Source organism: Nuphar pumila, chromosome 11, assembly GCF_984573655.1.
Source record: "Nuphar pumila chromosome 11, dmNupPumi1.hap1.1, whole genome shotgun sequence".
NCBI classification, from domain to species: Eukaryota; Viridiplantae; Streptophyta; class Magnoliopsida; order Nymphaeales; family Nymphaeaceae; genus Nuphar; species Nuphar pumila.
Genome location: NC_143259.1, coordinates 4049512 through 4075457, shown reverse-complemented (window position 1 = coordinate 4075457; position 25946 = coordinate 4049512). Strand labels below are relative to the sequence as shown.

Sequence of the window (25946 nt, the reverse complement as noted above, 5' to 3'; positions counted from 1 at the left end):
AACTTGTAAAATGTCTTTGTGTTAAAAAATTTCTGGGTTTTAATCGGGAGTCATTTGGGCCTGAGTTTAATAAGAAATTTCATAAAGTGAACCCGGTTCGCTCAGTATGTTTCATGAATCTTATGGGTCTGACCCGAATATTTAATCGGCCCTCTTCTCTTTATTACCAAATTTAAAGTTTTTACCTGATCCGGTATGGGTCGAGATTGCAGGGATGCAAGAACACACAGTCTATGCCATAGGGACACGCCATTTTGGTGTTGTGTCTCTTGTGACACGAGATGACACTCAGACACGCGGTCACTGACACTGACATGGACAAATAGTATTTTAACATTTTTTAGTTATTTTTCAATATTTTAAAGTTTTATTTCAATAAAAATGTATTTTAACATTAAGATATGAAAAATTAGTTTTTTATGTGTCTTCCTGTTCTATTTTTCCAAACAATTTTGGAAGCTGCGAGTCGAACCAGAGTCGCGTCTTCGTGTCTACATGTCTTTGTGATATGGTGCACGGTGCATGCGCGCATGCTTCTAACGAGATAAGCACGCGAAGATCGTCCACACGCATCTCTCTCTCTCTGCAATTACTAAAAGCGAGACTTCCTCCGTCAAGTAGGGGGCCTGGAGAGAGAGAGAGAGAATGGCGGCAACGGTAACCCTAACGCTCCCCTCAGCCGCTTCTTTCTACTCCGTCCGCCTCTCCGGTCGCTCCACCGCTGCCCTCCGCTACCTCCTCCGCCCCGCCGGAATTCCGAACTCCATTCTCCGGCAACGGAGGACGGTATTCGTTGCTACTCCCTCGGCGGTCCCTCCTACTCTCCTCCGTTATCTCGTCGTAAGCGCGCGGTCTTCTCCCGAGAATCGGCGGCGTTTCTGCACCAGCGTCTCGACGGAGGAGGCGGCTACGGCGAGTGATGCTCCCCCCGAACCTCCCGCCGGTGAGGGGATCCGGGCGTTCCGGAAGCGCCTTCGGGTCGTCGATGTGAAAGGCGGGCCGGATGAAGGGTTGGATCGGCTAGGGCAGCGGCTTGTGGTTCGAGGATGGGTTCGGACGTGCCGGATTCAGAGCACCGTTACCTTTATCGAAGTAATACTCAAGTCTTTCTTCGTTTCTTCTTGTTCTCCCCTTTCGGAATTTGGATTGGTGTTTCGCTTCTTATCGCAATTTGGGCGTGCTTAGATGCGCCACTTATCCATAAAACCTAGATGAATTGGGCACTTGGGATATTTCATCGTGGAAACGAAGGTAATATTTATTTCCATCTTGCTTCAATTTCCGGGCAATTGGGTGCAACTCCGTGCGGAAAAAGGACTAGTCCCGTGTTCTTGGGTTGAGTGGATAAGTATGGAGAGTTTTGTATTCATTGCTATGCTATATTTTTACGTCTACACAGGCGTTAAGATTTCTGGCTTAGCGTTCTTCGTTTGAAGCATTGAGGCTTATTGAAGTGTCTGCTTTCTGGTTCTCTGTTACACGTGCACTTGGCACAGTACAATACGTGAGAGCGTGAGTGTCTTTTGTTTTAGAAAGCCCAGGATTGAAAAAATCCACGTTTCTGCGACATTGGATAATAGGGCCGTAAGCCAATTACATCGACCTCATGGATTTAGGAGGATTCTTAAAATTAAAGCGTCTATCCTTCTAAATTACTAATCCTTCCATTCTCAAAAAAATAAAAAAAAGTGTATATAGATAAATATAAATATAAATATAAATGAAACATGCTAAATGGGGTTTTAGGCTTTTCTGTTGTTTTTTTGCAGTTCCAATCCCATAAATGTGTTGGGCATGGTTGATTTACCAGGAATCCACACCTGGATCGTGTTTTCTATAAACAAATGATATTTGGAGCCTCTAAAATTTATAAAGATTTTGGACCGATGATTTTTTGAACCTTATAAAAACTCACTCATATGTCGAATCAGAGTTACTAGAAGCTTCATAGATAGGCAAGAAACACGCTTCCCTGAAATTCGCTTTGAAAGTGTGGAACTCCTCACTTCCAAAACTTGATAGGAATCTCGATTCTCCCATGCTTCTCCTTTCTCTCACGATTCTTCCCTACTTCCTTACATGATTCTTATAAACTTCTTTTTATGTTTTCCATGTGCATTCCTTCACACTTCCCACCACTTCTCATGTACTTTCTTTAAATTAGCAACCATTATTTTTTAGATTCTGAGAAGAATTTAATTCTTACACCATGAAATCACAAAATTTAAGAATAATCATTTTTATTTTAGTTTTTATTTCTTTCTCCTTTGATTTGTATTTTACTTCCCATTTGATCCCATATCACTTCCTCTTTTGTTCCTATTTCACTTTTAAATTGATTTCTTGCTTCCTGCTTCTTATAAATTTTAAAATATCTCGCTTCTCACTTCCGGTTCCGCTTTCTAGTTTGGTTTCCTTCGTCGGAATCAAACACTTTAAGAGTTGATGCCGATAAAATCAAATACATAGATCACATTTGTAAGGTCAGAATTTAAAAATAAAACGAAAAAGCCCGAAAAACCCATTTAGCATATTTCATTTAACACGAATATATTACCCTATATATATATATATTAGTGTGTAAGTTCCAGACCATTTATCTCCCAGATTGTCCCAAATCCCTTTAGAAAACATATTTATATGTGTTTTTTACTTTGTCTAAATGCGTGGATGGGATCTCTATGCTTTATTTAGTAGAAAACATGTATTGGTTTAAGCATTTTTTCATGTTTAGATGCATTTTTAGCTGAAAAAAATCAATGGTTTATATTACACCAAAAACTTGATTAACTAAAAATCAAGAATTCTTGTTAAATTGATTGGATCTAAAGCATGATTCTTTGTGAATAAGCAATGATAAACACATATATAGGTTTGGATTAAGCACTAAACACATGCAAGTATGTTTTTTAAAGAGGTTTGAGATGGTCTGGGTCCCGGGAGATAAATGGTTTGGAACTTGCACATTATTCTCTCTCTCTCTCTCTATATATATATAGGAAAAATAGTAGCTGCCTACTACTTTTCTAGCCTATCGCCAGCCTACCACGAGCAAACAACAGTTTTTGGATTCTTTTTTTCAAATCTGACCTTACAAATGTATTGGACAATTTGCTTGGAAAGGACACTTGGATCATGTTTTTTCGATAAAAACATGATTTTTTAAGATTTGAATATTTATGAAAATCTTAGACCGCTGATTTTTAAACCTTATAAAAACCTACATGCTTACCGGAATAAGATGATCCAAGAGTCGATTTCTATAAATTAAGCATGAAAACCCTTGAAAAGTACAATAGGTTGGCGGTAGGCCAGACTGTGAGCGAACAAGTATTTTCAGGTTGTTTTTCACAAATCTGACCCTGTAGATATATTCGTCATGGTCAATTTGCTAGGAAACGACTTGGATCATGTTTTTTCAATAAAAAAACATTAGTTTTAAGCCATGAATATTTATGAAAATCTTAGATCGTAGTTTTTTAAACCTTATAAAACCTACATGCATGTCGGAATCAGACGATTTATTCCTATAAAATCAAGCATGTAGAACACATTTGTAGAGTCAGATTTAAGGAAAACATGGAACAACCCTTCTTAAGTCTAGGAGGCTGGCGGTAGGCCAAAAAAGTAGTAGGCAACTGCCACTCTCTCTCTCTCTCTTTCTCTCTATATATATATTCACTAGAGTATGAGAGCTACCATGTGAACTTCGATTTTCATGCTATTTTCTCTTAAATCAACCGATTATGATGCATAAACAAGATTTTTTAAGGCTTTAAAATCAATGACTCATAATCTTCATAAATATTCAAGCATCCAAAAGTTGTATTTTTTCGTCGAAAATATACAATCCAGCAGTTAATTCCTAGCAAATTCACCATGCCGAACAATCTACATGGTTGGATTTGAAAAGGGTGTTGGAAATGCCCAGTTCAGCAGAAGGTAGTTCTCATATTTCTAGTGTCTTGGCCTTTAGGCAGTTTTAGGTGAAAATATTAGCATCTTAGGGCAGGCATTGGGTTGAGGCTGGGTTGGGTCCATTAGAGCCTGATGGCCTGGAGAGAAAGCAAGGTTTGAGTTCTCCCTATCAAGGTCTGATGAGGGAAATACTTAAGATCAGGGTCCATGTATATATGTTTTGGAACCAAGAGGGGTCAGGATCATTGATAATTTTTATCTGAGACATGTATCCTGCCCAATTTACTGTTCAAGCTGGGACTTGTCTATCCCAGGTCAGGTACCTGTGCCAACGTCACCCTGCTAGCATCAACTTGTCATAGCACATGCATGTATGTTTTCCTTCTTTGTGGAACCATATGTTAATGCTTTATAGGTTTCCATTGATGTTAGTCTTTTTGTTTATGTAGGTCAATGATGGTTCATGCCTTTCAAATATGCAATGTGTAATAAACCCTGATGCTGAAGGCTATGATCAGGTACTTTCTTCACCCATTGTGTTGCCAGTGACTTAATAAGTTTTGGAGGTCTAAACTTTGTTGCTTATTAGATCACGTCTGGCCTTGTCGCAACTGGTGCATCTGTTTGGGTCGAGGGTGTTTTAGTAGAAAGTCAAGGATCAAGGCAGAAAGTGGAGCTAAGGATTGAGAAACTTGTCACAGTAAGGATCTTGGATGCTTGAACATTAATTTATCTCGACTACGATAAACTATGATTAGATGATAGCTTGCAAGTATAGTGATGGAATGCCACATACCACCTGCATTTTGCTTTCAGATCTACACGTATAACATTATACTTCTTAATCTGCCTGATCAGATAAATTTGGTGCAAAACTTGGAGTGTAACTATAAATTGTTTTATTTCTGTGATCTTGATGTTTCAGCACATTGGTTGAGAAGTTGCGTTGCATGGGATATACCTTCTTATTTCTCTCAAAGCAATAAATTGACATATATGATCATGTTTATTATAATATATACTCAGGATTGAATATTTGACTAGATCTTTTGCTGTTGTGGCTGTCCAAATCTAAGTGCTTGTTCTGGGTAATTATAATGTTTTTCTATCCCTTGTAGGTTGGACAAAGTGATCCATCCTTTCCTATTCAAAAGAAGAAGGCAAGTAGAGAATATCTGAGAACTGTAGCCCACCTCCGTCCGCGGACAAACACGTTTGGTGCAGTATGTTCAGAAAGTTAATTTTCTTGCACATTTATTCAAATTTAGTTCATTAAATTTTATTCAAAGAGATTGAGGTCTTCCCTGATTGCTTCACATGTGCTAGTGTTTTTTTCTTAAATTTTGCATTGTCTCAACTCTCAAGGAATGTTGACAGTGAGAGTGGTTTGTTGTTAGTCATTAATGTGTTCTTGCATGCCTTTCACCTACATTTTTCTTCAATTTTGTGAATGATCATATATTTGTGGACTATACCTGCTTCGTATTGAATAAAAATATCTTTTAGTGTAGGTGGAGGAGGTAGATCTGCATCTTTGCCAGCTATGTCACATAGGTGCGGGTGTGTCACTTTAAAAAAACTTGGGTGCAGGAGGATATATATATACCTTGGGTGGGAGACTCGAGGCACCCCCTTAATTTTTTTTAATGGGGGCCGGGGGGGGGGGGGCTCAAGGTACCCCCTTTAATTTTTTTAATGAGGGATCTCGAGGTACCCCCTACCCATTTTCGAGGTACTCTTGAGCCCCTCCCTGTTTTAATGGACCAAAATGGACTTGGTCAAAGTTGACCGTGTGCATTTTGGACAAAAATAACCCTGGGTGCGGGTTGAACACACCCAAGGGTCACATTGACCGCACCGGGTGCCGTACCCGCATCGCATTGCGCCGCGTCGATGCGGGTGCAACGGCCTCTATGCTGAGTCCCTGTGACATGGTTTGCCAGAAATGGTTGCTATATGCACAATTACTGCAGTGTTAAAGTTGTCTAGGTCTTGTCAAACTCTATGACAGATTTTTATCCTACATTTGTGATGCTCTCATGGTTAAAGGCCAGACATGAGCTAGCCAGCTCTTGGGCACTTTTATTTGGAATTTTGGACTAATGAGGCCTCATTTATGGGCTTTCTTTTTTCTAATTGACATAAGTATATTTGAAGTTCTGAATTATGTTTATAATTCTGTAAAAGTTAAAAAAAATGAACTCTGGTCATGTTTTTTGGCATGTCTATATTAGATGTATGCATAACCTAGAGTCTCCTTAAAACACATGCATCTTGTGGGTCAACCTAAATGGGTTTTATTACCTTCATGCATTTGTTGTTTTTTTTTTAGCATTTGGGTAAAGTAGTCTGACTAATTTGTCTCAATCATAAAGGCCTCCATTGACTATATGGAGACACATCCATAGTAGTCAGTATTAAGAATAAAAGAAAAAAAAAGTTATGTTAGATTGTTTTATTTACTTGGTTTGCTCTCAAATATCAGGCTAACTTCTAGTTCAAGAAATTGTAATACGATAATCATTATGATGATCTTAAAGAACTAGAAAATACCCACTTTTTAGTGTTTATGTCGGCAGGATGGTTAATGTGTTGGATGGCAAAATTGATGTAGTTAGTCCAAATGCTGGTAAGACCGCTTCTGTTATTTGCATGAATGATCTATCTTGATCATTTATTCTATTTTCGATTTTTTCCTAATTTCCAAATGCCAATCCCTTGCTAAAATGGCTCCCCTGCACATGATCTCTGTCATGCTTAAAATTTTATTTTTGACCATTTGATCAATCGGGGAAGAGGGTCCAATTTTGTATATTGGCCTGTTTTTCCATTCCCAATTATTCCAGAATTCATATTTTAAGTTGGGATTTCACATTATTATAAGCAAGTGCATATCCAATCGGATAAAATGTTCCAGATTTCATCTTCTGGTGCTTTGTTCGATCTCAAATAGCCATAAATCTATGGCTATTATTTAATGCTGTTATGTAACTGTAGATGTATAGCCCTTGGAGTATTGTAGTTACTTGTTCATTGTCCATTAGACAATCATAAAATAGTAAAACCATGCCACACCTAAATCGGTTTTGCTTTATCTGGATCTGTATATTCAACGATTTTTATTTGCATTTTCTAATTTTAAAAGTTTTTTTTTATAGTTTAATCTTTCACCTTTTAAGACAGCATTTTGACTGCTGCACCATGCTGGTTGTAGGTTATGAGAGTGAGAAATGCTTTAGCATATGCGACTCACAAATTTTTCCAAGATAATGGATTTGTTTGGATTGCTAGCCCGATCATCACTGCTTCAGATTGTGAAGGAGCAGGAGAACAATTCACTGTGACAACTTTGGTATGTTTTTTTGTTCTTGTAATGTGTTTAGCTAGTTAAATATGAAATTCACTTGTTTTTTAAGCTTTTCATATAAGCTGCTTGACTGGTGATGTACCACTATTTTTGTTGCAAAGTTTGGCTGCCATTTAAAGAATTATCATGAGGAATTGAGGAGGTCCAGTAGAGTCACACATCCGATTGAAAGATTTGTTTTCTATGAAAATTTTACCGTTGATTTTCAAGTTTTTATCGTGAAGCTAAAGAACCAAGCAATTATGGTGAAACTATCAAGGACAAAAGGTGGTCATAAGCTATGAAAGATAAAATTAGAGTTATTTATCAAAATGATACATGGTCTGTTGTTTAGAGACCAAAAAACATGAATGTAGTTGGCACTAAGTGGGTATACAAAATTAAGTATAAATTAGATGACAATATAGAATGATTCAATGTCAGGTTAGTTGCTAAGGGGGTATAACCAATGTCAAGGCATAGATTATGAAGAGACATTTAGCCCAATGACAAAAATAGTTAGTATCAGAATTGTATTCTTTCGCGTTGTCATTTGGTTGACCATTGTTTCAACTGGATGTAAAAAACGTTTTTTTGCATGGTGAGTTGAATGAAGAGGTCTATATGGAGCATCTGATTAGATTTTCACTGAGAGACCCAAGAAGGTATGTTTGTAAGTTAAATTGTTCTATCTATAGCTTGAAGCAAGCTTTAAGGACACGGTTTTAAAGTTTCTATCGTGCTGTTAAGGAACATATATTTGTGAAAGTTTCTATTAATAACTTTTTATTTCTATATCATAGTCATGATGGTGTTATTGTTATTTTTTTGTATGTTGATGACATATGCAACTTTTCGTGAAAGTATTTTTAAAAGCGCTTTTCAACGAAAATCGTTTGTGTAAACCGTGCACCAAATTTTAATTTTCGGCTCACATTAGTGGCGAAGTCAAGGTCGAACATAGGGAACATGTTTAAATACTTTCGTACCCCACACAAATACAATCTTTATTGCCTTGAATAGAAATAATTAAATAAATGAAATGAGTTACCCTCTGCAGAGGGCTCAAAAGAAAAGGAAAATGAAGGGTCTTCTTTGCTTGTGGTCTGGCCCCTTGTAAACGCAATGCTCCAGTTGAACCAACATGCTTATAAAAGCTACTCAAGGGCTCTTTGCACACAAAGACTTCCCCTGCAAAACTCAAAACCGCAAAACAAACGAAACAAAGGGAACTATTTCTAATACTAATGTTAGTTATAACAATAAAATAAACAAGAATCAAATTAACTATTCTAACAAACTAATATTTTAACTACTCTATAACAAACTTGAAACAAACTAACTACTTAAATTCAAGAAAAACATTGAATAAAACAAAAAAAACTAACTCAACTTAATAAACTAACTAGATCTCACTAATTCTGAAGCAAACTTAAATAATTTAACTAAAAGAAGGCGTTAACTTGAATTTAACTAATAAAGAAATAAAGGAAACAAATAAATCTAATCTAAGTAAACAATCTAAAACTAATTTTAACAAAACTAAAAACTAATGCTGAATTACTAATTGAATAAAATACTGAATAAAAGAAAACCTATACTAAAACATAACTAATTAATTATAACTGCACAAGTTTAAGACAAACTGATTAAGCAAAAACAATGGTGCAAATGATTTGACCAAACTACGCAAAAAAAAAATACTAACTAGATCACGCATGAATTAATCAAACTACACAGAACTGAACAATGATCAGCATCACTCACGCATAACCAGAGTTTGCGTGATTGATGTTAATCTCGTGAAACTTTAATTCTGATACGCAAGAAAACATAGTCTGCTAAAAATCAAGCGAATAAAAAATGTAATTTCATAGCAAGTCTACGCTGATTTCAGCAAACCGTGATTCGGAGAACAGCTCGGAATCTCGAATTTGATCACACTGTGTTCCAAAAAAAAACATAAAACTACCTAGATGCGCTGGAACAGTGGTTCAGGAATCAAAGATCTGAATATTCAGTCTCTTCAACACCCGGATCTGCTGATCTGATTACTCATAAAAGTGCAGACCACTCTCCTCAGAAGGATATCAGGATAGACATTATCTGATAACCTGCGTGATTTTACAAATCATGCATACAACATTTTCCGTATCCTTCTTTATGCATTAATCGGATCTGCATTATCGCTGATCGACCAACCAATTATAGCAAAGAATAGACTGTCAAATACGCTGATCCAGATCCGTGCTGGTTCACCATACGCTGTTAGGCACAACACGTCCACACGGATCTGCGTGAGAACATTAATCACGCAGGTCCGTGTGATATCCGTTTAGCAATTTCACGCTATGCGTTTTCAAACACTAAAACAAATACAGAATTCAACTAAATGAATACCACAAAAATTTAAATTCTATTGTACACTAAATGCCATGTGAAATCACGTTCTTATACATGCAATGAAATAAATCTAAACTATGTGCAAAACAAATAAAGAAACGGGGGAGAAGAAACGTACCTCGTGGTTGCTTCCGACGGAGGGGTTGAGAAGAAGAGATGACCTTTCTCCGAGCTTGCACGGGCACTTCGATGAGCAAGAAAAGTCGTCGGCGAGAGACGGGAAAAGAAAGAAGGAAGAATAAGGAGAAAGAAATGAGAAGAATAGGGGGAGAACCGGCTGGGATTTAAAGGGAGAGAGAAGAGAGAAGGAGGAGCTGGCATGAATTCCTAGAGGAAGACACCTCCCTCTAAAAAAACTATTATTTATAACTTGAACTTAGGGCAAAACACAATTTTCTAAAAACTCCTAATTTTTCAAAAATTCTAAAAACCATACTTCTAAAAACGTGTTTTCAAAAGTAGACATTCCTAAACTAATTAGAATACTAAAAAAAGTTTCTAAACTAATTGAAACACTTCAAAACACGTAGGGGAGCTCTAGACTGTGCGTTTTTTCTCATTTTGAATTTAAAATAACATAAAAAAAACATCTATAAGTCTAGGTTCTTAAATTATTATTTTTCAACAAATCATGCATAAAGACGTGAATCTATAATACATAAATTATGCATGATCAAATTCGCCCATGCTTATCGTTTGCTAGTCCTCAAGCAAACTAACTCTTAACAAAAACACTACAAAACAGCCAAAACAAAACCTAACTCACTTTTGTAGGATTCACAGTTGCATTTAGTATATGCAACATGCCCTTTAAACCCCTAGGTTACCCCAGTGTACGAGTAAGGTCTCGTGAGGGTTTGCAGTGATGCTACCCACAAACATCTCTACCATGTATACATCAATATTCAACTTCAATAAGCATTAGGCAGTTAAGAAGTTCGTCTAGACCGATATTTTATGCCATTACACTTTCAAAACATATTTTGAGTCTTTACCTGCTACCACAGAATACAAGCTTTTTTCTTTACTTTTCTAAACATCGTAATCATTTATGCTTTATTCTCATAAAATCAAATGTACACGTCATTGTTTATTTATCCTCATTTATATGTTTTCTGCACAGGTTTTCATAATTATTTCTAAGCAGTGAACTTTGTCTCTATACTCTTGATTTTTTTCTTTTTCTTTTTCAATTTTTTTAATTTTTTCACACTTTTTTTTTTCTTTCAGTTGAGCACTATAATAAATTTTCAAGTTTTCGTGACCCGTGTAACGAGCTTTGGGTCAGTGACTTTTAGGCCAGACGGCATTAGGGCACTAGATACAAAGTATCTCCCATACTTAATTGCTCGAGTCACTAGACCTTCTATTTTTATAGTTTTACCTATAGTTTTCTTCTTGTCATGTGCAATGTCAACATCTCTTAGGCTATGTCACATGGGTGCAGGTGCGGGTGCGGGTGCGGGTGCAGATGCATGTGTGGGTGCGGGTGTGCGGCACTTTAAAAAAACCCGGGTGCGGGGGTTGTGGCATAATATATATATAAAGTAAAGTTGGACATAAATGACCCTGGGTGTGTTGACCGCACCCAGGGTCAGGTTGATCGCATCGGGTGCGGGTGCGGGTGCGGGTGCGGGTGCGACATGGGTGTGGCACCCAGTTGAAGAGTCCCTGTGACATATATAAAGTTAAAGTCCAAAAGTTAGACATAAATGACCCTGGGTGCAGTCAATGCACCTAGGGTCAGGTTGACCGCACTGGGTGCCGCACATGCACCTGCATCGCATCGCGTCGACGCGGGTGCGACACCCAGTTAGGCGAGTCTTTGTGACATAGCTCTTAGGCTCTCTATAAAGTTCATGTAACGGGCTTTCGGGCCGGTAGCTCCCAAAGAGATGACTTTAGGGCACCAAGTATAAACACCCCTCGGGCTCTACTTGCTTGAACCAAATAGCCCACATGTATTGATTTAGACAAATAAGTGATTTCCTTCGGCATCCTTTTCGACGTGAAAATCAAACACTTTAACTTGTGTTTGAGCCTAGCTACTAGGGAATAACAAAGACATCAAACAACTAAACGTATGCCCTTTTTCACTTTTGACCTCTTATTTCTAATATTGTTCATTTGCTTAGTTTTTCAAAAATAATGCTCTGTATATTCATGTGTGATTCAAAATAAACTCTAACCTGCATCTACCATCATTTCTTTGAAATCCACGTAAATGGCCCCGTTTTTTAAATCAGTGTTAATTTTTTTTGTGGGGCTTAAAAAATTCTCTAAAATGTTTGATTATGTAAGGCATTCATATAAGGTTAAAACTCATTCCGTAAAAGCTTAATTTTTATGAGTTTTTATCAGAATAAATATATAGACAAAAAAAAATTTGGGTGCAAACTATACCCTCCCCCATGCTTGAATGACACTGTCCTCAGTGATACTCACCCATGCTTATATGCAACTAAATAAATGCACACTAGGAAACAAAAGACACACAAGAGAAGGGATAGATATCACCTAATATATGTGTTGAAAACTGTCGTATCACCTGTAACTCAAACCATATCCAAGAAATGAAATGTATACATGATCTATCATACATGCTCATAAAACACAAGAAAGAAGAAAATAAATAAATAGAAAAACTACTTGGTTATTATAATTACAACAATAATATGGGTTGCCTCTCAAAAAGCGCTAAGTTTTATGTCTTTAGCCAGACAGATCTCTGGTTACCCTTTATCGTTCATGAGATCAATGGACTCGAGGTCATGCTCAATCGGGAGGTTTGAGATATATGTTCTCATCTTTTGCCCTGTCAACTACATTTCCTTAAACTCTACCCTTTTTTACCCTGCGATGACTTTTTTTTTCTGCTAAGAACAAACTTAGTCTTCATGTTTGATTGAAAATCTTGGTGCATCTCGTGGAGACGATTCTCATATGATGGTGAGCCATAAACCAAATATCTATCTATGCAATTAGCCAATTGTGAATCGGATTGCTTGAATTTAATGTCCTTCATATGGAAGCATTCGTCATTTCTTGTCGTTCTCGTGGCAGTATCAAATATGTTTATTCGCAATCGCTTGTTGCCAAAAGAAACATTCATCTTCCCAGTACGACAATTAATACACGCGTTGATAGTGGCCAAGAATGGTCTGCCTAGAATAATGGGGTCCGGTGAGTGACATCAGTATCTTCCATATCCAGAATGAGAAAATCAATAGGGAAATAAAAGTTCTCGACCTTGACTAGCACATCTTTCAAGATTCCACGAGAAAGCTTGGTAGACCTGTTTGCCAACTGTAAGATAGTCGTGGTGAGTTTTAAATCCTCAATCTCAAAAATATCATAAAGGAAACCCAACAATATGTTCACACTGGCTTCAAGATCGAGCAAAACATGCTTTATGGTCATATTCCCGATAACACAAGAGATGATTGGTGCCCCTGGATTCTTAAGTTTAGGTGGGCCTTGGTGCCGAAACACTGAGCTCACTTGCTCAGTTAAGAAGATCTTCTTGGGCAATGATCCTGATTTTCTCTTCTACGCGCGAAGTTCTTTAAGGAACTTTGCATATGCAGGCACCTGTTGGAATGCATCGAGTATGGAGAGGTTTATGTGAACATGCTTGAATATCTCAAGCATTTCGTGCATTTTTGCTCTTTGCTTGGTAAAAACCTTCGGTTGTTCAAGAGCTTCAAGAAAGGGGGCCTTGGGTATATATGATTTGGATGGCTCAGGTGGGAGAGCCCTCTCACTTTCTTGGGATAAATCTATGGGGACCGACTGATCACTCTTCTGTCTTTGAAACTCTTCAGTCGTCTCCGTGGTGATATGAAATTCCTTCCCACTCCTAAGGGTAGTAATAACCTGAACCTGCTCGTGGTATGAGTCAGTCATGTGCAGGCCAAAATGCATGGGTTCCTTGCCCCTTGTGTTGACGACAAGCTGACTAGAAAGGCTCCCTTCGTGACACCTACTCAAGGCCTAAGCCAATTGTCCCATCTAAGTCTTCAGCTTGGCTATTGACTGCGTGTGGGAGTTGATGTTGGCCTTTATGTCATAAAAGGCCTCGAGGAGTCCTTAAGGAGGAGGCAAGCTAAGCTGGGAAAGAGCTTGTGGGAATGTGAGCCTTGGGTAACCTTGTTGAAAGTTACCCGGTCTGGCCTATGTCTGGGAAGGAATAGAGGAAGGGTCATGTGGATTTCTCCATGCAAAGTTGGAGTGATTCCGCCAACCCAGATTATAGGTTGGTGCATATGGATTATGCACCGGTCTGGCGAAACCTTTGGCATCATTCACTTGCTCATGAACGAATTCAGAATATAGTGGTGCTGCTGGAATGTCAGAAACATAGTGGGCAGGGCTAGAGCATAGCTTGCACACTTTACTCACTTGATTTATTGAAGTTGAGTTGGCTAGCAGTATGTCAACTTTTCACTTTGATTTGCAATTCTTGATTGGACTCAACTTAAAAAATTTCTCCCTTTTTAAGACCACTAGAATTAGAGGTGGTCCTTTCAAACCTTGAAGATGAGGCATAGTGCATGAAATTATCACTCAAGGTTTCAAATAACGACCATGCTTTGTCTTCATTTTTTAGCATAAACGTGCCCCTACAAGCAGCATCCACCATTTGACGGTTCTTCTCAGTAAAACTGTTATAAAAATATTGCACCAGTTGCCAACGGGGCACCTGGTGGTGAAAACACTTGCAGAGAAATCTCTCATCCTCTCCTAAGTCTCATGAAATTGTTCTCTCTCGATTTGTGAGAAACTGGTTATGGCCTTACGAAATTGATTTGTTTTACCAATTGAGAAATACTTTTTTAGAAATGTAACATATATATGACACTGACCTTAATCTCAAATTGGTTCGCTCCTACATCAGGTCTCGCGATGCAGGAGGCAAGAGTATATTCATTGAGAATGAAATACTTCATTAGGGGACGGGTAAACTGTTAATCCTCAGCCATGAAGCAGAATCTGCGGGCTCGCTTAAGAATGGACTCTGGATCCTTTACAGGTTCAATGAGCTCGGGGTCAAGCGAGCGTCGCCCTTGCATACACTTTGGGTAGAGACCGGTCTAGTAACCGTCTTAAGGATTGATTTTCTACCTAATCTAGTGTGCAATGGTGATCAAACCACACCACGAAAGTAGGCAAATATAAAATAACTGAAAATAGGAAATAAACAACCAACACTCAATGCATATATAGAGCTCAAAAGCAAACTACATGCAAAGTCACTTAAGAGAGGTATCCTAATAGGTGGGCCGTGCAATAAAAATAAACTGTTAATCCTCAGTCATGAAGCAGAATCTGCGAGCTCGCTTAAGAATGGACTCTAGATCCTTTACAGGTTCAATGAGCTCGGGGTCAAGCGAGCGTCGCCCTTGCATACACTTTGGGTAGAGACCGGTCTAGTAACCGTCTTAAGGATTGATTTTCTACCTAATCTAGTGTGCAATGGTGATCAAACCACACCACGAAAGTAGGCAAATATAAAATAACTGAAAATAGGAAATAAACAACCAACACTCAATGCATATATAGAGCTCAAAAGCAAACTACATGCAAAGTCACTTAAGAGAGGTATCCTAATAGGTGGGCCGTGCAATAAAAATAAACTGACTCTATTTTTATGCCATTGTACAAGCCCTTCGTTATTGGAGGCACTATCTCATTTATAAGGAGTTCGTCTTGTACATAGATCATGAGGCGTTAAAGTATCTAAACAGTCAGAAGAAGTTGAGTGCATGGCACGCCAAGTGGGTCAGTTTCTTGCAAGAGTACACTTTTATGATTCACCATCAATCAGGTACTCTGAACAAGGTAGCTGACGCACTTAGCAGGAAAAATAGTCTTTTAATGACTATGTTCGTACAAGTCATTGGGTTTGAGCAGTGCAAGGAGTTGTACCCGATGGACCCTGATTTTCAGCAGGTCTGGGAAAGGTGCCTCTCCTCTACCAGCATGGCAGACCCACGGTTCACTATACATAACGGTTACCTCTCTTCCGAGGTAATAAGTTATGTGCACCCGCCTTCTCTCTTAGACTGCAATTGATTTCTGAGTTACACGAAGGGGGACTAGTTGGGCATTTTGGACATGATAAGACGTTCGCACTGTTAGATGAACGATACTTTTAACCCCAAATGCGCAAAGATGTTGTCAAGTTTGTCCAAAGTTGTTGAGTATGTCAAGTGTCCAAGGGTCGACGTCAGAATAGTGGTTTGTATACTCCTTTGCCCATCCCTGAGCGGCCTTAGGAACATGTTTCCATGGATTTTATTGTTGGTATTCCCAAAACCTCCCGTCGTTTTGATTCCATCCTAGTCGTGGTTGATCGATTTTCCAAAATGACTATCTTTGTTCCGTGTAAGCGAACCACTGACGCCACGTTAGTAGCCTCGTACTACTTCAAGGACGTGACCCGCTTTCATGGATTGCCTCACACGATCACCTCAGATCGTGACACTCGTTTTATGAGTCATTTTTGAAAATCGTTATGGGCCTTATTGAAAACCAAGCTTCAGTTCAGCATTGCATACCACCCACAGACTAATGGCCAAACCGAAGTTGTGAACCGCACCTTAAGGAGTCTAGTTGGGGAGAATGTTAAAGCATGAGACCTAGTCTTGCCACAAGCCGAGATCGCCTACAATAGTTCCATCAACCGGTCTATAGGCAAGTCTCCTTTTCAAGTAGTTTATGGACGTTCACCAACCCATGTAGTAGATCTAGCACCTGTGTCTAGTCTCCCAACCCCAGCCCCAGAAGCATTTGATGCCGTTGAATACATGCATGATATTCACAAACAAGTCCGAGCCAAACTTGTTGAAAGTTACGAAGCTTACAAAGATTTCGTAGACCAAGGTCGTCGAGATGTCCAGTTTCACGTTGGTCAGTTAGTATGGGCTTACCTGCTTCCTGAGCGTTTCCCAATGGGTACTTATGGTAAGTTGAATCCTAAGAAATATGGTCCTTTCAAGATCCTCCGGCGATTGGGTTCGAATGCCTGCCTCCTTGAACTGCCTGAAGATTGGCACATTTCACCTATCTTCAATGTGTCTGATCTATATGCTTACTGTGGTGACAACAAGTCGTCAAAGCCGACTTCTTCCCAACCAGGAGAGAATGATGCAGAGCAGGACCGGATCGAGCCTGTACAGCGTGACCCAAGCACGACAAGGGAACCTGACCCAAATGGGATGGACGATCAGACCCAGGAGTTGGATCCGATCGCAAGCAAGGTACCTCGATGCAGGGATGTGGCCCTGCACACCTACTCCAGGCAAGCGAAGGTCTGAGGTGTCCCAGATCCATCAGCAGATTGAAGTCGTCTCGGGTCTAGGGGCCGGACCCGAGACCCAAATCCACTTGCAATCTATAAATACCTTGTTTTAGGGTTGCGTGAGGGGGTGATTGAATTTTCAGCCAAGCCTTTCTCTGACATTCTTTTGCCTGCAATTTTTATTCTGTTATTCTCGTGTTTCCTATTGTTTTTTTTTTCTCTTTTCTTCAGTTATAAAACTTTTACATGTTCTTTGATTATGCCTATGAAATAAATTCAAGTTCTGTTCATTATTGCACTTGTGTATTTTGTCCTTCTGCTCATCGGACAATCATGGGGGCCGTGTTCTATTTCCGGCACTCACGTGCGTCAATAAGCTGATCCCCCCGCTGCATCAGAAAGTCATCCACCATGTGCTTTAGAAAGGTATTCCAAAAATCAAGATGTAGATTCTTCTAGTCTTAGAAAATCCATAAGAATTTCAAAAGCTCCTGATTCTTTTGAACCAAGGTATAGATCATGCTTAATGGCCATGCACTCATACTCCGAATCAACATCTTATCATGAGGCTAAAAATCATCAAGAATGGATTAAGGCAATGAATGATGAATTAAGAAATCCAAACATTGCTCAAAGGAAGGAAGACCATAGGATGTAGATGGGTCTACAAGATAATAACTAAATGGGATGGAACATTAAAAAGATACAAAGCTAGGTTAGTAGCCAAGGGATACAGTCAAGAATATGGAGTAGACTACGACGCAACATTTGCTCAAGTTGCTCGAATGACCACTGTGAGAACTCTCATTTCTATAGCTTCAATTAAAAAATGGCCTATCTTTCAAATGGACGTAAAAAATGCCTTTTTGAATAATAATATGAATGAGGTCTACATGGATCCTCCACCAGGTTTGAATTTAGCACATAGGAAAACCCTTCACTTACGAAAAGCCTTGTATGGCTTAAAGCAAACTCTCAAAGCTTGGTATGTTAGGTTCGGTAGTGTAATGAGACAATTTCATTTTAAATCTTGTTTTACTGACACTGAGTCTTCCAATGTAGGAATGGTGATATTACTGCCCTACTTAGATGATATGATAATCACAGGAGGTGACAAGCAAGGAGTTAACTATATCAAAGATGTGCTTAAAGACAACTCTGATATGATAAATCTTGGTTTTTACGATATTTTCTTGGAATAGAAGTGACTTACTCACCTCGTGATTATTTTTTGTCACAGACTAAGTATGCAATAGAGATAATTAAACGATCAAAACTCTCGGATGAAAAACAGGTTGATACTTCGGAGGTTATAAATGCCAAAATGAAGAAAGATGATGGAGAGTCTCTACAAGATCCAACTCCATACAGACAAATGATTTGAGTTTTGTCTTATCTCTCTATTACTCGTCCTGATATCTCCCATGCTATTCATTATGTTAGTCAATTTCAGCATGCTTCCACTACAGTGCATATGAGTGTTGTAATGAGAATTGTTAAATATATGAAGAATTTCATTAATCATGGATTGTTTTTAACATCCTTTTTTTCATTAGAAGTCATTGCATATTCTGATTCTGGCTGGGGAGGGGATGTAAATGATAGACACTGAACCACTGGTTTATGTGTATTTATAGGTGATTTCTTAATTTCATGGCGATGCAAGAAGTAACAAACGATGCCGCTTTTTTCTATTGAAGCTGAGTATCGTGCCATGGCAACGACCACATCTGAGTTATTATAATTGCAACAACTACTAGAGGACCTGAGAATTCATATCGCAGAACCCTCCAGACTATATTGTGACAACAAGAGTGTGGTAATCATACATTTCATGAGAAGACAAAACATATTGAAATGGATTGCCATTATGTTTGTGAAGAACTTATGAAGAAGACCATCACATTGCCTTACGTTCCCTCGGAGTACCAACTAGCAGACTTCTTCACTAAAGCGCTTTCGTCACCTCGATTTCATTTTCTGCTTGGCAAGCTTTCGTCTGTTCCACTATGAGTTTGAGGGGGGGTGTTAAGATATATATATATATACACCTATGTAAACCGAAATACCCATTTGGAGTATTTCAGTCTTTTCACTATAATAGGCATCAGCCCATTAGGGGCTGATATTTTAATTTTCTTTTTGTATTTTATTTTTCTTTTTATCTTTTTTATTGTCTTTTTCAAGATATGATGGGACAGCTCCATATAGCTGTTGGAGCTGATGTGACCGTTGGGTGCAACCCCAACAGCTATATGGAGCTGCACCCTTTAGCCTCCATTTGTATTATAAATAGGCCTTTTGTGGCCTTGTATTTTCAACTCATTCAAGAGTGCCTCTATGCAATAACAAAGTTTATTTGACCCTTGCATGGGTGGTTTGATTATTCAATCAAGTATTCTACTTGATTGAAGTGTGTTCTTTCATGTTTATTGGGTTGAATCCATTTCATTACAGAGACGTTCTGTCTCTCCTCTCTCTCTAACACAGGATTGGGTTGAGTTTTCAGTCACTAGAGGAAATTTGATATGCTGTTCTCTCTGCACCGTTACGGGTTGTTTCATTGTTAACAGCTCTGGTCTCTTAAATTGGATTGAGATTTGAGAATAACACTTTGTCCTGTTGAAGAAACCACTACTGCAATTGTGGGCATTTTTTCAGTTGTTGCGACTGGTGGACTATGATGAGTTCGGATTTCTTTATTCTTTGTGGTGAATCTACATGATGGCTATGTGCAGTTGCTGGAACGTGAACATTTTATATATGCACATGATTTGAAGAAACCAATAGACTTGATCTTGTTACAATTAGGACTAGAACATTCAGTTTTCTGAATGAATTATCAGTAGGAACCAGGCAGACTCTTGTTCTTTCCTAGCCCCTTGTATTTTTGGAATTGGAAATGTATGTTTATGAAGCTGTTGGTGGCTAGTTTAAACTGTTCTAGAACAACTTTATGTCAATTCAAATTGCAGTTTCCTCTAGAAGCACATTGAAACTTGTCCTCAAAACTATTGTGTTCCATAATTTACTTCATACGACATTAGCAATGGATGGTCCATAATTTATGATTAAACCGTGTTAAAATAGCTTGTCCTTATATGTGCGAGCATTAGTTAGCTTTGGACAGTGTCTACTTCTTAAGTTGAGGATTACTGCCGATGAACTTTTTTGAACTCTGCCAATATTTCTTTGCCTCTGGTTCTTCTTGAAAATCATGATGGTATTTTAGTAGATGAATTGAGAGGACAAGAGTAAATATCAAGAGGGGAGAGAATGAGAACGAAACCTAATACTGCTTGTGAAGTTTCTGCAAGTGTGTGCAACATGAACTGTTATCTTATCACAATAATGCTATTGATTGAGGTGAATCTGTGGAAGTTCTACATTCTCACTCTTATTGCATTGTGCCATCTGCCTTATACATTGTAACGGATGGTATGTTGTGCTAGCCAGTTAGTAGCTTTTGATTTTATTGTTGAGGATCAAGCCTGCTTGTTGTGTATGGAAATTATATCTGTGGAAAGCTTGTTTGTCCTTTATAAATTTAAAAAAAAGATCGTGCTTGGTTCAAATATTTTTGCTTTAAACTCGGTTCAAAGCCATTGACCTGTCTGATTGTAATCATGGAATATATTCTTCATTTTTTTCCTGGAATCTTGCTGGGTACTTTGTATTTGTTACTAGCTTTAGAAAATATGTTACTTTTATTGAATTATTCTTTGATTGTGCAGATTCCTGGCTCTCAAGAAGGTTCAAAGTCATCCCTCACTGATATTCCAAGCACTAAAGATGGCCTTGTTGACTGGTCACAGGTGCTTGTTCTTGCATATCCTATATGCTATGAATTTTCCTTTTATTTCTTGATGTCTACTTTGCTATTTTGTACATTATTAAACATGCTGTAACCTATGTTGCACACATTTTTCTGGGAACTTATTGGTACGAGAAGTGCAGGAAATTTTCATTCTTTTACTGAAAACGTGGAAGCACCTGTACAATGTTTCATTAAAAATGAGAAAAAAGAAGGATTTTTTATGATTTTCCAAGTTTTGGAGCAATATTGAGATAATGTTATCATAAAGCGAATAAACCAATAGTATGAAACCATTTGAATTTCACGGTTGTCAAATTCTTGGCAAAACCATTATGGTACTTCCAAATATTGCAGATCATGCTTGTTTATATGGCATTTTTATTGTTATTTCCATGTAGCCATTGCAAGGCGAGTTATATTGTAGAATTGTTCATTGGAGTTTCTCCTGACTATGCCAATACATTTGCTGTTTTAATTTTTTAACCAAACACTCGACACTTGAACAGGTTATGCTGATTATGATGGAATGCATTGCTCTCTACTTGTGTTCGAAACATTTTGATGTCAACTAAATACCCAATGTTTGGCCACGAAACCTGTGTTTCTCTTTCCTGGAGTCCTTATGGTCAGCAAAGCAAGAAGCTTATGAATAAATCTTTGTTACGTAAGCTTTAGCTTTCTTGCGTAGGTGAGACATGAACCTAGTTTTTGACTTGAGTAGAAGTGTAAAATAGCTGCATTTGGTGTCCACAGCTAGGGCTTGTTCAATGATCTTCCACTCTTTTATTGGTGTCTGCAATTTGGGCCCTCATTGTACATTCATACAACAAAACAACAACAACAACTACGCCTTCATCCCAAAACAATTGGGGTCATTGTACATTCATAGATGTATTAAATATGTTGAGGTTGAAACTGTTATTCTACTAATCAGATTTTTCCTCAGTTATAATTTTTCATTTCAATTGAACCTATATCTTTCATTTTAGGTATTTCTTTACACCGATTGAATGATCAATTGAGGGCTATGAAGCTTGATTAGTGCCTTCATCTCTGGAGTCTTTCTCAATGTGTTGTGTTTATTCTCTACTTTTATTTCATTATGGTTATTTTTCTTTCTTTTTAATGGAAGAGAAAGCATTGACTGCTTCACTGATGGTTGTGAAGTTTGATTTGTACTGTTTTTTTCATAATTTTTCTGGATAGGTGGTGATGATTCTTTACATTTTCTTTGACTCTACTGTTGGGGTTGGGGGGTGGGGAAAGAAAGAGAAAAATGCATCTTTTATCACTCGTAATATTATTTCTTTTGATAGATATACAGTTCAATTGACAATCTTATAATTGTGCATAGTATGATATTGTATAGATTTGACGTGGGAGGTGGTGAATTTTTGGTACTCAAGAAGAGGATTTGGACAAAGAGCATAAACATGGGATTGGAATGTTGAAACGGGAACTGGGACTCAAAATTACATTTCAAGTTACCGAAGTTAAATATGCATTAGATTTAACTTTAACAAGTTAATTAACGAAGTTTATAATATAAAAACATAGTATTTATATCAGCTTATATCCATGTATTTACTTATTTAAGTTTAAATTATTCTTTTGCACAGCAAGGTCAACTATCAGTTGGTTTCATTCGAAAATGTGGAAAAACAATGAGATTATGAAATTCTGCTGTACCGACAGGGTTTCCCTTGTGTCGTTGTGCCAATGCCTTGCTTACCAGTATGTTTCTTCTGGATGTATGCTTGTTTCTGCTTGAGGATGTGGGTTACATGCAAGCTTAACAATGTATGTGAGCTTGCATGTTTCTATTTGCATTGCACTTAGATTGAGTGTTTGAGTCCAGCATTCTATCTCTTGAAAGTAAGCCAACCTGGATCAGTTGCACTTTCCACTCTGTAGATTAATACATATAACTTGAACATGTTGCTATAGATGATGAAATGAAAGCCTCCATCATTATGGGAGCACACTATCTCTTGCTTTGGAGCACATGCCAATCTTGTTAGGAGTGGCAGGAATGTGCTCTTTGGAGTGGGATCATCATCCTATCTGAGAGAATTTGGCTATTGTTGTGCTATCTGTCTGTAGAGTCTAACATAATTTGATCACAGTTCTAGAAATGCATTTTTGTGGGAAGGGTGGATGCCCAAATTAGATGAGAGAATAGTGCAAAATTGCAGGATAACTGGAAGATCTTGACTTGCAATGTGACACTTCAGAGTGTGCATATGAACATGTAGAACTGTAGAAGTATTAAATTAAGTTGTAGAATCACCTTGAACCTTTCAGCATGCAGTATGCGTAAAAGCTGAAAAATTAATTACACCTGCACTATTTTCTTACAATTCATGACTATGTTATCTACAGCTGGAGTATTTTCTGGATGCAGCTCACTTAAAAACTTCATGACCACTCTTTACTGTCAGGATTTTTTTGGGAAGCCAGCATTTTTGACAGTCTCAGGCCAGCTCAATGCTGAAACATATGCGTGTGCACTCTCTGATGTATGATTTTCTATCCAGACCTCTTTCATCTTTTACACAGAGAATATCTTAAACCGATACCAATGCTGTGTTATTGAATTGAGCTGACCTCCAGGTATATACTTTTGGCCCGACATTTCGAGCAGAGAATTCTAACACCTCGAGGCATTTAGCCGAGTTTTGGGTATTGTGATTTATTTTCTGCATTATCTTTCATTAATCTCTGACTTCATTCTGTATCTTTCAGTAATATTTCTCGCTTAACACTCTTTGGAAATTGAGCTTCGTGTTGTTTTCATGCATGGAAGATGATTGAACCAGAACTTGCTTTTGCTGACCTGAATGATGACATGGCATGTGCTACTGCCTATCTCCAGTACGTAGTAGGTCACTTTTCACATCTGATATTTAGTGTAACAATGCCATGTCTATTCTGTTGAATAATATAAACAAAGCAACCACATTGCCTTCTGTTGTGTAGGTGAAGTACATCCTTGAGAATTGTAAAGAGGATATGGATTTCTTCAATACCTGGTTCGAAAAAGGAATCATCACCAGATTGAGTGTATGGCATTTTACTTCTTAAAGTATCATGCTACTGCAGATATAGTACTGCAACATCATATCTAGTGTGGGCTAAAATTAAAGCTGGTGAACCAGCCGAATGAGCTGTGCTTGCCTTGTGAAGGTTTTGCTTGTTTTGTTCAATATGCGCTCCAAACTTTTTGCAAATAATTTGTCTACATATAATTGTATGGTAGATATGAAAAATATAAATATTTTATCTTTTTGAGCCTATTCAAGCTTATGCAAGAGTTAAGATGAACACCCCTTGTTCAAGCTCATTCACTTAACATATTGAGCACATAACAAGCTGAATAAACCTTGTTTTTGGGAGTCTGAACATGCTAATTATTGAGCCAAACTTAGCCAAGTTACTGGCAGCTTGGTTCGTTTACCAGCCCTAGCTACAATATTCTGTGCTATTGTTATTTGCTGAACATTTGTCTTGGCCACATGTATTAATGTAGATTTTTTTTTCAATGGCAGAATGTGATTGAAAAGGATTTTGTGCAGCTGTCATACACTGATGCCATAGAAATACTTCAAAGGTCAAACAAGAAATTTGAATTCCCGGTAATTTACCCTCTTTCTTGGTAAGAATATTCTTCATAACATGTAGACTATGTCACATGGGTGCGGGTGCGGGGATTCGGCACTTCCAAAAAACCCGGGTGCGGGGGTGCGGCAGGGGCAAAAATGTAATATATATATATATATATATATATATATATATATATATATATATAAATAAAGGGGGTCAGGGGAATAGGCGGGTTTTTTTTTTTTCAGCTGTCAGCTGCTGTCAGCAGCTGACAGCACAGCTGCTGACAGACAGCTACTGTCAGCAGCTGTCAGCACAGCTGCTGTCAGCTGCTGACAGCATTAATGGACCTTAATGATCCTGTCAGCTGCATAATTTAAAAAAAAAAAAAATCGTAAGCCCATTTGGGCAAATTTTTTTTTTTTTAAAAATGGACCTTAACGATCTTGGGTGCGGTCAACGCACCCAGGATCGGGTTGACCGCACCCGGTGCGGCACCCGCACCCGCGTCGAGTCGCGTCGACGCGGGTACCCTCCTAGCCGAATCCCTGTGACATAGCATGTAGATGATATGCTCTAACATAATTTATGGACAGGTCAACACTAATATGTGGCAGAATTCAGATTTCCGATTAAAAAGCAACTAGAAGGAACTTTAGACCTCAAGCTATGATTTCATTATGCAGATTCTTTTTGTATGAACAATACAAAAATCCTTAAATCTTGTTCCGCCAAAGTAAAAGTGAAAATGAAGAGTAGCGGTCTTCTAACAATGAATGATTGTGAACTTTCTTGGTCAACCGAAACTATAAGAGGAAAAGACCAACTCCTATTGGATCAGGATAAACAAAAAGGGCCAATTTGCAGGATCACACACCTTGGATTCAGTTTGAATCTCTTGTTCAGCGGATAATATTCTATAAAGATCTTCATGGGTCAAATTGGTCAGCATAAACACCACCATAAACAAATTAATATTTTCAATTGGAAAATGGAAGAAACTGTTACGAAAATTTAAATGTACAAATGTTAAAAATGACATTGTTTATATGCCTGTTGAAACCTTTCCAGGTAATGTTATACGATTCTTTATTGAACTGAGTTGTTTTACTCAACCAGTCAACGGAGTCCTGAATACCATCAACCAGCGCTGCAACCAAAATCAGATAGCGATTGAAGAAAGATTAATGCTGTCAACTGTACATGTTAAGAAAGTTAAGCATGCTACTATATACGAGCAGATAATTTGTGATATGGTTAACACATATCAGTTTCTGGTCTCCAATCATGTATGAATCACATTCCTTGGCTTGGGGACCTACGGCAAATTTGATGTCATTATTGAGCACAATTTCTAGCTACCAGATACTCAACGAGTCCAGTAATGCTACAGGATGCCTTTCCTATCCTGAGATTAACATTCCTGTATTTCTTGGTTTCACCGTCACATAGTTACAGGTCACCGAAATTTCTGAAACGAAGGGTAGTGGGGTCCGGTATATATATATGGGTTAGGAACTATTGAGTACAAATTACCTGCTCTCTCTCTCCACACA

The 25946-nt window shown here is 38.1% G+C and overlaps 1 protein-coding gene across 4 annotated transcripts in view; it reads left to right on the top strand.

Annotated features, from left to right (window-relative positions):
* The first annotated feature begins 572 nt into the window (after window positions 1-572).
* Window positions 573-25946, top strand: part of NS1 (Class II aminoacyl-tRNA and biotin synthetases superfamily protein) — a 31694-nt gene continuing 6320 nt past the window's right edge. Inside the window, exons 1-11 of one of the 4 annotated variants that reach the window (XM_089981089.1) lie at window positions 573-1092; window positions 4368-4436; window positions 4508-4618; window positions 5037-5141; window positions 7133-7270; window positions 20705-20785; window positions 23229-23306; window positions 23401-23469; window positions 23594-23668; window positions 23767-23850; window positions 24336-24422. In XM_089981089.1, coding sequence (XP_089837215.1) covers window positions 646-1092; window positions 4368-4436; window positions 4508-4618; window positions 5037-5141; window positions 7133-7270; window positions 20705-20785; window positions 23229-23306; window positions 23401-23469; window positions 23594-23668; window positions 23767-23850; window positions 24336-24422 — 1344 coding nt within the window. In that variant the 5' untranslated portion in view covers window positions 573-645. The remainder of the gene's footprint in view (window positions 1093-4367; window positions 4437-4507; window positions 4619-5036; window positions 5142-7132; window positions 7271-20704; window positions 20786-23228; window positions 23307-23400; window positions 23470-23593; window positions 23669-23766; window positions 23851-24335; window positions 24423-25946) is intronic. The other 3 variants (XM_089981090.1, XM_089981092.1, XM_089981091.1) reach the window with 3 other exon arrangements.